The sequence below is a fragment of the Orycteropus afer genome, unplaced genomic scaffold (assembly GCF_000298275.1).
Source record: "Orycteropus afer afer isolate SDZICR_OR568_19922 unplaced genomic scaffold, OryAfe1.0 scaffold00018, whole genome shotgun sequence".
Classification (NCBI taxonomy): Eukaryota; Metazoa; Chordata; class Mammalia; order Tubulidentata; family Orycteropodidae; genus Orycteropus; species Orycteropus afer.
The window spans coordinates 19490362-19503523 of NW_006921605.1; the positions used below are offsets into that span (position 1 = coordinate 19490362).

General features: G+C 35.6%; 1 protein-coding gene across 1 annotated transcript in view; it reads right to left on the bottom strand.

The window, feature by feature from the left end:
* TANC2 (tetratricopeptide repeat, ankyrin repeat and coiled-coil containing 2) overlaps nt 1–13162 on the bottom strand; it is a 413117-nt gene that overhangs the window by 172544 nt on the left and 227411 nt on the right. Inside the window, exon 6 of the mRNA XM_042783546.1 lies at nt 488–751. Within this exon, the coding sequence (XP_042639480.1) occupies nt 488–751 (264 nt within the window). The remainder of the gene's footprint in view (nt 1–487; nt 752–13162) is intronic.

The following is a 13162-nucleotide window of genomic DNA, read 5'->3' on the forward strand; positions in this document are numbered from 1 at the left end:
AAGGGTGACAGAAAGAATCTGGGCCACATAGTGATGACAGCTGCACAACATGGTAAATGTAATTAAGATCACTGAATTGCACACATAAAAATGCTTAAAATGGCACATATTTTGTTCATTATATTTTACCATAGTAAAAGACTCCCAATTCCCTCAAAACCCAGCTCAAACAAAAATCCTTTCAAAGACTTCTGATGTCAAGGGAAAAAAAAGACTTCTAGTAGTTTGACAATATACTTTTTAATAGGTGCTGTTTCTGATTTTATGTGTGTTTTTGTATATTTTGGGGACACAACTAAATAGTCTCTTGAGGAACACAAGCCTTCCTCAGGTTCAAAAAGATACACACATGCATATTATTCAAACACTAAAGAAAAGATTAATCGAAGAAGATGAATGGAAAAGGTAAATACTGTTAGAGCAAGATTTGTTTTCATTTCAATATATACACCAGTCAAAAGAAATGGCTATTGTCTGAAAACCTTACCTGCTACTGAATTTGGCCGTGGCATGAGATAAAGGGGAATAGACTGTACTGATTGGGACAAAACTGTTTCCAAACTCCTCTCTGGGATTTTATTCAGACTATAAGTGGAAGCCATCATGTTTTCATCCACTCGATATAAACAGGAGTCCATGCTGGATTTTTGAGACTGCCAAGGCTTCAAGTTTCCTCCAGATCCTAATTCTTTGCTGCTTTCTCCAACATATTTTGTGCGTTCCACATTTTCAGAATAGCTTGTCAATGTAGCTAAAAAACAGAAAGAAAGTAAAATAAATTAAAAAAAATTAGTGATCATTTTAATTATCTAAATTCATAATTAGATAATGAGAAAATAATTATTGTAAAAAGTCACTGATGATCATTTCACCTCCATCATGAAGTTTAAATAACTGCAATCAAAACATAACCATTTCTCACATATATGTACTTTAACAACTCTATTTAAATGAGGAGCTACACAAATTTGTCAATTCAGACTACATTAGTGATAAAATTTTATGATGGAAATTAAATTTATTTAAATTCATAACACTGTAGGATCATAATAATGGTATAAAAGAAAATTCAAAACTGTAGGATCATAATAATGGTATAAAAGAAAATTCAAAATTGATGTTCACTATAATTTTTTTACTATCTGTAATATTTTTATAGACTTTAATGTATTTTTTAAAATAAACTGTTTAATTCCTTTATCTGTCAATATTCATTGAAATCAGAGTACTCAGGGTTTTTAAGGAGAACGTATAATAAGTGTAGATAAATGAGGTCAAGTATAAAATAACTAAATTATATTTGTGTTTCTGGATTACAATAATACTCCCCACTTGCTTGTTCATGCCCTCTACTTACTTTTCCAATCAGGTATAAACATCTTTTTCTCATTAATTTGTAAACACTCTACATACCATGCTTTATTCCTATTTTGCTCATCACATATGTGGAAAATATTTTTCCCAGCTGATTTTTTTTTACTTCAGTGATGTATTTTCTTTATCGAATAGAAGTTTTGATATTTATGTAGTAATTATTAACTTTTTCTCTTTCATAGTTCCTGCCTTGTGTGTTATGTTTAGAAAGTTCTCCATTCTAAAATTATAAAGAACTTTACCAGCATTTTCTTCTAATACTTTTATGGCATCAATTTTCACATTTAAATATTTAATTCACTGAGATTTATTCTGATGTAAATTGAGGTTAGATATAATTTTTTTTCTAATAACTATGTACTAGTGCCAGACCATTTACTGGATAATTTAACCTTTCTCCACTAATGTGAAATATCTGTGTTACCATGTATTATTATTTTATGCATTTTGATTTATACTGTACCTTCTATCCTAATGATAAACAACTTTTTCTTATTATTTCATAGTTTTTATTTTTATTTATTTAAAAAACTTTTTATGATTTGAATAAAAGTTTACAGAGCCAATCAGTTTTCTATTCAACAATTCATACACATTTTGTTTCATGCAATTGATTGCAATCTCCACAATGTAACATCACTCATCAACTTCCTCCCTGTATTTCCCATTTCCATTTCTCCTTCTTTTCTATCCCTTCCTGCCTTCAGAACTCTGTCCCAGGGCAAATGCTGCCCTTTTGATCTCAAATGGTTGATTGTCCAAAGGTGTGCATATCTCCCTGGTGTTACTGTTCCCCTTAAAGACCTGTCTATTGTTTGTCTGAAACTTGAGCCACAGGGGTGAGTTCAGTTCCAGGCTTGAAGGGTCACCAAGAGCCATACTCTTGGGCATCCACCAGGCTCTATCTGACCAGTGAGCCTGTTTTTTTTGTTTTTTAAATTTGTATTGTGAATTGGGTGAAAGTTTACAAAGCAAATTCATTTTCCATACAGCAGCTCATATATCCTTTGTTTCATGACACTGAGCGCAATTTCCCACAACGCAACGGCTTCCCTCCCATTTCCTCTCCATAGTTACCTTTTCCCTGTGCCCTTCCCTTCCATGCACTCCTGCCCCCTGAACTGTCTCCCTGTACATACACAGCCCTTCTATTTTCCCATGACTGATCTATCCAAGGAGTGTATCTACCTAATATAAAATATTTAGCTCATATGCCTGTCTTGTTTTGGCTGGAAGCCACAGGAGTGGGTTCAGTTCCAGACCTGAAGGGCAGCTAAGGGCCACAGTCTCAGAGGATCCACCAGGCTCTATCAGACCAGCAAACCTGGTCTCTCTCTCTTTTTTTTTTATTTTATGATTTTGAGTTTTGTTCCACATTGTTCTCCCACTCTATCCAGGATCTCCTACATAGATCCCCATTTGAGAGGCTGACAGTGGTAGCCGGGCACCATCTAGTTCTTCTGGTCTCATAGTCATATAGGCTGAGGATCGCATTGTGTACCAGTCACTTGGACTAAGTGTTTCCATGCGTCTTTGGTTTTCTTCATGAGTCTGGTTGATTTTATGATATGAGTTTTGTTCCACATTTTTTTCCCACTCTAGACCTTTTAATATGATCCCTTTCACAGTAGGTAATAGTAGCATGGCACCATCTAGTTCTTCTGGTCTCAGGGTTGTGGAGCCTGAAGTTCACATGGGCCATTAGTCCTTTGGACTGTTTCCATGCATCTTTGATTTTCTTCACTATTCTTTGCTCCAGGCAGGGTGGGACCAATAGTTGCACCTTAGATGGCCACTCACAAGCTTTTAAGACCGCAGACACGATATTCACAAAAGTAGGATGCAGAACTGACCTTGATGTCCCCTGAGGCTATGGTTCTGAGCCCTCAGGCCCAGGGATTCATTCACTCAAGGTGTTTGGTTATAGTTAAGAAATTTTCGTAACTTTGCCCCCTGTATGCTCTACTATATTCATAGATATATTTGAAGCATATATAAATACATAGATAAACACCTTTTTTGTTGTTGTTATTTAGACTGTCTTCTACTGATGGACTCTTTGACAGTTTCCTTTTTTCTAAACTTTCCCTTTACCCAAGTTAATGTGTCTATCCTCTCGTTAGTGGTTTATCCTGCCTTCCCCAACCACTCCTGGTAACCATTAAAGAATATTTTTTATTTGAAACCCCTTTCTTAACTTTTTACAATAGTGGTCTCATACAGTATTTGTCCTTTTGTGATTGACTAATTTCACTCAGCATAATGGCCTCTAAGCTCATCCATGTTTTGTTCTACACATTTTTCATTGCCCTTGAATGTTGCGTAGTATTCCACTGTGTGTATGTAGTTTGTCGATCCATTCATCTGTTCACTGGCATACATGTTTCCATCTTTATGCTATGGTGAACAGTGCTGTGATGAACATGGATATACATATATCTGTTCATGTCATGGCTCTTATTTCCCTAGGACATCTATCTAGTAGTACAATTTCTGGATCGTATGGTATTTCAATTTCCAGCTTTTTAAGGAAGCTCCCTGCCCTTTTTCCAAAGTTGTTGTACCATTTTACAGTCCTACCAGCATGTAAAACTGTAAAATGGTACAACCACTTTGGAAAAGGGCAGGGAGCTTTCTTAAAAAGCTGAAAATTGAAACACCATATGATCCAGAAACAACAAAAACCAGCAATGTATGAGGGTTACAGTCTCTCCACAGCCTCACTAGTATTTTTTTTTAAGTTTGCTATTAGTGCTGGGGTGAGATGCTATTTCATTGCTTTGATTTACGTCTCTAAAGGCTAATGATTGGGAGCATTTCTTCATGTGTTAGTTGCCTGAATGTCTTCTTTGGTGAAGTGTCTATTCATGTTTTCTGCCTACTTTTAAATTGGATTATTTGTCTTTTTATTGTTTAATTGTTGAAGCTTTCTATACATTTTAGAGATTACTCCTTCTTGTCCAATACACTGTTGCCCCCAATTTTTTCCCAGTCTCTGTGTTCTCTTTTTACTCTTTTGGTGAAATCTTTTGATGTGCATAAATGTCTAATTTTCAGGAGGTCCCAATCACCTATTTTGTCTTCGAGTGTTTGTGCATTTTTAGTTATATTTGATAGTGTACTTATGCCCTGAATTAAGGCCCCTAAGTTTGTGCCACCACCCCCCTTTTTTGGGGATGATCTTTACAGTTTCAGGTTTTACATACAGGTCTTTGATCCAACTTGGGTTTTTGTATGTGGTATAAGATATCAGTCCTGTTTCATTTTTCTGCAAATGGATATCCAGTTTTGGCAACACTATTCATTAGAGAGACTTTGTCATCCCCTCTTAATGAGTTTTGGCCTTCTGTCAAAGATCAACTGTCTATAGGAGGATGGATTTACTTCTGGGTTCTCAATTATGTTCTACTGGTCCATGTGTCTGTCATCATACCAGTACCAGGTTGTTTTAACTATCATGCCTCTACAGTAGGTTCTGAGATCAGGGAATGTGAAGATTCCTACTTTGTTCTTCTTTTTCAGTAGTGCTTTACTTACTATCTAAGGAGCTCTGGTGGTGTAGTGGGTAAGGTATTTGGCTGCTAACCAGAAAGTCAGCAGTTCAAACCTGCCAGCTGCTCTGCAGGAGGAAAATGAGGCAATCTATTTCTGTAAAGATTTACAGCCTTGGAAACCCAATGAATCGGAATCAACTTGATGGTTTTACTTATCTGTAGAGTCTCTTTCCTTTCCATATATAGCTGGTGATTAGCTTTTCCATCTCTTTAAAGAAAGATGATGGAATCTGGATCAGGAATGCATTATATCTATAGTTCACTTTGGGTAGTACTGACATTTTCAGATGTTAAGTTTTCCTATACCTGAGCCTGGTTTTTAAAAAAAAAAAAAACAACAAAAACTTAAACGCACTGCTGTCGAGTCAAATCTGACCCCTCCCTGGGTTTTGAGGTGGTATTTCTATGGAAGTAGATTGCTCTGTCTTCCTTCCTAGGAGTGGCTGGTGGATTTGAACCACCAGCCTTCTGGTTAGCAGTCAAATGCCTTAGGCACTACACCACCAGAGCTCCCCTCATGAGCCTGTTAGTCTTCTGTTTATGTAAGTCACTTTTGCTTTCTTGTAACAGTGTTTTCTCTGTATAGATCTTTTGTGTTTCTGGTAACATTTATTCCTAAGTATTTCATCTTTTGGGTAGTTATTATAAATGCTACAGCTTTCCTGATTTCCTTTTCAGAGTTCTCTTCGTTAGTGTAAAGGATACAGATTGATTTTTGTGTGTTGCTCTTGTACCCTGCCACTTTGCTGAAACTACCAATTAGTTCTAGTAATTTTCTGAGACTTTGGGATTTTGTATGTATAATATCATATCATCTGCAAATAAAGACAGTTTTTCATCTTTGCCAATTTGGATGTCTTTTATTTCCCTTTCTTGCCTTACTGCGCTGACCAGTATGTCCAATACTGTATTGAACAGAAGTGGTGACAAAGGGCATCCTTGTCTGGTACTCATTTGTAGGGGGAATGTTTCAGTCTCTCCCTATTGAGAATAATGCTGGTCATTGGTTTTGTATGCATGCTTTTAATTATGTTGAGGAATTTCCCTTCTATTCATACCTTGTTTAGTGTTTTTATCAGGAATGAGTGTTGGATTTTGTCAAAAGACTTAGCTGTGTCAATTTATATGATCATGTGACTCATTTCCTTTATTCTATTTATGTAGTGAATTATGTTGATTGTTTTTCTAATGCTGAAATATCCTTGCATACCTGGTATGACTCCCACTTGGTCATAATGTACTATTTTTTTGATATGTTTTTGGAGTCTATTGGCTAGGATTTTGTTGAGAATTTTTGTGTCTAGGTTTATGAGAGATATTGATCCATAATTTCCTTTTTAGTGGTGTCTTATCCTTGCTTTGGTATCTGATTTGTGCTTGCTACATAAAATGAGTTTGGGAGTATTCCTTCCTTTTCTATATTCTGGAATAGTCTGAGTACCTGGAGTTAGCTCTTCTCTAAACGATTTATAGAATTCTCCAGTGAAGCTGTCTGGGCCAGAAATTATTTTTGTTGGTAGTTTTTTTCATGACCTGTTCAGTTTCTTCTTTTCTTACAAGTCTCTTCAAATTTTCTATCTCAGTCTGTATTAGTTTAGGTAGGCAATGTGTTTCTAGAAACCTGTACATTTTTTCTAAGTTTTTAAATTTGTTGGAGTATAGTTCTTCATAGTATCCTGATATTATCTTTTTTATTTCAGTTGGTTCTGTTGTGATGTCACCCATTTCATTTATTTATGTTATCTGCATCTTCTTCTTTTCATTTATTAAATTTGTGAGTAGTTGTCAATTTTATTAATCTGTTCAAAGGACCAACTTCTACTCTTGTTGATTCTTTGTACTGTTTTTCTGTTTCATTTATTTCTGCTCAACTTTTTATTGTTTCTTTTCTTCTGAGAAATGTAGGCCTTTTTTGCCGCTCTTTTTCTAACTGTTGGAGATTTGGGTTAAGATGTTGATTTTGGCTCTTTCTTCTTGTTTAATGTGTGCATTTATTGTTAAAATTGCTCTCTGAGAGCTGTGTCCCAAAGATTTTGGTATGTTGTGTTTTCATGCTCATTTGAGACAAGGAACCTTTTTATTTCTTCTATCACCCAGTAGTTTATAACCAGGGTGCTATTCAGTTTCCATGTGTTTGCTTTTTTTCCCTTGATCTTCCTATTGTTGATTTCTAATTTTATAGCATCTGAGAAGATGCTTTGCAGTATTTTGATGTTTTTAAATTTATTGAGGTTTAATTTATGGCCTAACATATGGTCTATACTGGAGAATGTTCCATGTGCACTAGAAAAGAATGTCTATACTGTGCTATCGTTGGGTGAAGTGCTCTATATACGTCTACAAGGTCAAGTTCCTTGATTGTACTGTTTAGTTCTTCTGTGTCTTTGTTGAGTTTCTTTCCAGGTGTTCTATCCTTTATCGAAAGTGGTAATATTAACACCTTAGAATGATCATTCATGGGAGAACAGAAGGGCAGTATTCACTATGAGTTGGAATCAACTCAATGGCAGTAGGTTTAGTCTAACTCAGTTTTAGACCCCGTTGGCAGCTTGACAGTACTCAATTACAAAAATATCAGGTGATTTTCCTACTATCTACATGTTTGTATTGCAGGTTTTTATTATAAATAGTTTCATAAATATATCTTCAATAATATGAAGCCAATATATAATTCTCATAGGGCCTAAGAAGTAAGATGCTTTTTCCAGTTTACGTATAAAGGCATATTTGGGGTTATATATAAAATAGGAAGGGATATCAAAATGTAAACTTATAACACTTAAATATATTTGAGCAAATTTTCAAAGTATGTTTTTAACAGAAACTATATAATTTTCATGGATCCCAAACAGAACACTAGTTTTTTAGTCTGTTATATGCCTATTTATATGTAACTAAGAGTTGCAATAAAACAAACTGTCTCCAAATAGAAACTAATATGGGAGAAATACATAATTTCTATCCTCAAAAGCTTTTAGTCAAGTGAGAGGAAACTGCTGAACTACTGATGATATGTGACATATAAAATAACAACAATTATTATTATTAAAGTCCCTGGGTGCAGACAGTCTGCACTCAGCTAGTAACCACAGGGTTGCCTGTTTGAACTCACCTAGTTCTGGTGGTGTAGTGTCTCAGGCATTTGACTGCTAACCAGAAGGCTGGCGGCTCAAATCCACTAGCCACTCCTTGGAAGAAAGATTGGGCAATCTACTTCTGTAGTGATACTGCCTCAGAAACCCAAGGAAGGGTTGCTATGAGTTGGACTAAACTCAACAGCAGTGAGTTTGGTCTTTTTTTTTTTTGAGCCACACTGTAGAAGACTCATGCCTGGCAAGCAGCTTCCATAAAGATTACAGTTAACACAACTCTGGAACCTACAGAGTCTCTCCAAATGAATACATAAACCAACAAATGACTCAACAATTATTATTACTGGCATAGAAATTACTAACATAATTGACTATAAAAATATACATGATTTTTGTTCATTGTTGTTGCTGCTGTCTGCCATTGAGTCAGACCCAACTCATAGCAACTTGCCCTCGGGTTTCTGAGGCAGTATCATTACAGAAGTAGATTGTCCAACCTTCTTTTCGAGGAGTGGCTGGTGGGTTTGAACCACCAGCCTTCTGGTTAGCAGTCAAGTGCTTAAGGCACTAGAAATAGTTAATGTAAATTTCTAAACAATAATTACAAGAGAGGAAAAATATACACTATTGGTGGAAAATACAAGAGGAAAAATCTAACCCAGAATTGAAGGTTAGCAAGGACTCTTGTTTCCTGAACTGAGTTAATCAGATGAAGATATATCCATCCAAAGAGAATACAACATATGCAAGGGCCTGGAGGCAAGAGGGAACAAATTTTTTTTAAAGGAAATCATGTAAGTTCAGTAAGGCTAGAACCTGAGGTAGAATTTGCTTGTGAGGAGGGAGGGGCAGTAATGTGCTGATAAATGTTTAACAACTAGGTCTCTGGGGGACAAAAAACAACCAAAAAAATCTAATTACTGTATTATTTGCTAATTTCCATAGCATAAACACACCCACCATGGCTGATTTCAAGCAATCAATGATTTAACAACTGGCTCACAAATTTCCAGAAAACTTAGTGACTGGCTTTGGGTAGTAGTAGCTGACAACAGGACACTATAGGTAACAATGGAGAAAAAGGTTAGTCCAGATCAGACTGGAATTTGTAAGCTGTATTTAAAAAAAAAAAAAGAAAAACCTAACTCATTGTCATCAGTTGTTCCACCTCATAGCAACCCCCTATGACAGAGTCTGTCCTTATGGTTTCCAAGCAATCTTTAAAGATGAGCCCCAGTAGCACAGTGATCAAAGCACTTGGCTGCTAACAAAAAGGTCAGTGGTTCAAACTCACTAGCCACTTTACATGGGAGAAAGATGTGGCAGTCTGCTTCCATAAAGACTTATACCTTTGGAAACACTATAGGTCAGTTCTACTTTGTCCTACACAGTCCTTATGAGTAGGAATCAACTCGATGACAGTGGGTTTGGTTTTTAATCTTTATGGGGCTGACTGCCACATCTTTCTCCCGTGGAGCAGCTGGGTGGCTTTGAACTGCCAATCTTTTTGTTAGCACCCAAATGCTCTTGTTCCACCAGGCTCTTTATCCTGTTTATACTAGAGGCAATTAAGAGACATGATTAATGGGTATGGAGGGAAATAATTAAATATGCATTCTCAAAAGGTTTCTTTGGTTTTGGTGAGCAGCATAAATTACAGCAAGGTGTTTTGAATCTTTTTCAGAAAAATACCAGTCTCCCTTCCCCTTTGGCGTCTGGTGTTGCCTACGAAGATCCTTTCTAGAGTAACATTTTCAAATGAAATAAAGACACAAGACTACAGAAGAAACCAATACTACTGAAATGCAGTAATCAAAATACTAAAAAACATTTTGACATAGTAATTTGTGAGCTTCCTCATTAACATACTGAACTACAAGATCCAGTGGGCAGTCTAATTACTGTAATTGCAAGGTAGAGATGAGTGTAAATAATATTTTGTGGTATCTCCAAAAAAACAAACTGAAAATATCTGAGATTTCTATTGGTCACAGTCTCAGGTATTGCTAATGCTCTGTTACCCACTTTCAAAACAGACATTTTTGATTCTTAGATACTGACATCAAAAGAACAAGTAAGAAAAGACAAGAAAGATAAGTGGGACTTCATAAAAATTAGAAACTTTTATTCATCAAAGGACTTTATCAACAAAGTGAAAAGTCAACCTACAGATAGGTTAAAAAAAATTGGAACTATATATTTGGTAAGAGTTTAATATCCAGAATAGATAAAGAACACCTACAACTTAATCACAGAAAGATTCAATTTAAAAATGGACAAAGGATCAACATTTTGAGAACATTATCATTCTATCCGTGATTTCCCATTTTCTTAATAACTTTTGAAAAGCAAACATTTGTAAGTTTGACAAAATAAAATTCATCAGTTATTTTTTCTTTTGTTGTTGTTGTTGTTACTTGCTGTTGAGTTGGACCCGACTCATAGCGACCCCCCCTTGGGTTTCCAAGGAAGTATCACTATGGAAGTAGATGGCCCAACCTTCCTTCTGAGGCGTGGCTGGTGGGTTTGAACCTCCAGCCTTCTGGTTAGCAGTCAAGTGCCTCAGGCACTACGCTACCACGGTTTTTGTGTGCCAGCTTTGGTGCCGTAGTGCCTAAGGCATCTGACTGCTAACCAGAAGGCTGGCGGTTCAAACCCCAAAGCCCCTCCTCAGAAGGAAGATCGGGCAATCTACTTCCGTAGAGGTACTGCCTTGGAAACAGTATCTGTCAAATCCAAACTTACTTAGTCTTAGATTAGGTCTATAATTTCTTCCAGAAGTTGTTTAGTTTTAGCTCTTAGATTTATGTCTAATCTATGTTGAATTAATTTTTGTATATGGGATAAGAACAGAGTGATGTCCTTTTTATTTTAATGTGAATATGCAAATATTTGAGCAACATTCATTAAAAATAATATACTTTTCTCATTGAAATGCTTTGGTATCTTTGTCAAATTCAGGTGACCATATATATGTAAGTCTATTTTTGAACTATATATTGTGTTCCATGATTTCATTCTACTTGGACCAACAATCAGTATCTATGGAAGCAGCAGTCAAGAAATCAAATGATGAATTATATTGGTCAAATGTGCTGCAAACAATCTCTTTACAGTTTTAAAAACCAAAGGTGTCACTTTGATGACTAAGGTTCACCTGACTCAAGCCACAGTCTTTTCAACTGCCTCATATGCAAGCAAAACCTGGACAAAAAAAAGGAAGATCACAAAAGAATTGACGCATTGGAATTGGGATGCTGGTGAGGAATACTGAATATGCTGTGGATCGCCAAAAGAAAGAACAAATCGGTCTTAGAAGCAATTACAATCAGAATGCTCCTTTGAAACAAAGATGGCTACAAACAAATGTATACCCATTTGCCAGAGACCTAATCTATCTATCTCAATCAGTTTTTTCTGGACCTAATCTTTCTCAGGTGAACATTTTTCTGAGATTGTCTCTATTTTCTTTCCATGATGTGGAAAAAATTCCTATCTCACTAGAAACAGTTGCTTATATGGCATGTCTGTTACTATTGCTGAACCAGCTAGGAAGAGAGAATAGGAAGAAGTGGGAGCTATAGGTTTATTGTGACTAAAATTGACCCCACATTTTTAAGTTTGACTGAGGTATAATTTACATACCATAACACGCATACTGTCTGTATACATACAATCAAATTATTTGTAGTAAATTTATAGACGAGCAATCATCACTATAATTCCACTTTAGAACATTTCCATAACCTCAGAGTTCCTTCACGCCTGTTTGCAGTTAATCTCTGCTCTCACCCTTCAGTTCCAGGCAACTACTGATTTACTTTCTGTCTCTGTAAGTTTGCTTTTTAGAGAATTTCTTATAAATGGAATCATATAATATGTAGTCTTTTGTTTCTGGTTTATTTAGCATAACGTTTTAGAGGTTAATTCATATTGGGACACTTGGAATAAGTTTATTTCTTTTTACGGCTGAATACTAGCATTCCACTGTAAGGACAGATCACATTTTATACATCCACTCACCAGCTGATGTATTTTTGGATTATTTCCCGTTTTTGGCTATTGTAAATGATGCTGCTTTCTGTGGACATATGTTTTCATTTCTCTTGGGTAGATTCCTAGGAGTGGAATCGTTGGGTCATACGGTAACTCTATGCTTAACATTTTGAAGAACTGCCAGACTGTTTCCCAAAGCAACTGGACCATTTTATATTATCATCAGTAACTAACATGGGAAAGTGTTAGTTTTCTGACACTTTTACAAATACTTGGTATAATTTTTAAATTAAAAAAAGTTTTTTTTATTAACGTCAGTCTACTGGGTGTGCAGTAATAGCTCACTGTGGTTTTAATTTGCATTTCCCTAATGACTAAAGACAATGAGCATCTTTTCCTGTGCTTATTAGTCATCTATAAATCCTGTTTAGTAAAATGTCTATTCAAATCTTTTGCACATTTTAAAACTGCACAGCCTGTCTTATTATTCCTGTAAATATTTTATCTTAGACTGCCCCACCCCAAATATTCTTAAGGATCTCTTAATGGCAAAAAAAAGTTTTAAATTTTGATGAACCAATTTCTTTTCTTTTACAAATTTTGTTTTTGGTGTCATAACTAAGAGCTCTTTGCCTGATCCAAGGTCCTGAAGATTTTCTCTTATGTATTCTTCCATAAGTTTTAGTTTTAGCTCTTATCTTTAGGTCTATGGAATCCCTGGGTGGTGTATATAGTTAATCACTTGGTGGTTCAAATCTACCCAGAGATGCCTTGGAAGAAAGATCCGGCAATCTACTTCAGAAACATCACAGCCACAGAAAACGCTATAGAATAAAGTTCTACTCTGCAACACATTACACTGTCATGAAGTAGAACAGACTTGACAGCAACTGGTTTTGTTTTGTTTTGAGGTCTATTTTGAGTTTGCTTTTGTGCACGGTATAAGGTAACTCCCTCTATAATATTTTAAAACCAATGGTAGTAGTTTCCATCTTGAGTCATTACTCTAACTTTTTTGTTACAGATTAAATTTTTAATGTTGGATAACAATCTTAGGCCAACTGTCCCAAAAAAGAATTACTGTAGATGTGAAATAATTAGGAGCATAAGCTTTTTTTTTGGAAAGCCTATTTTTTTTTTTTTTTT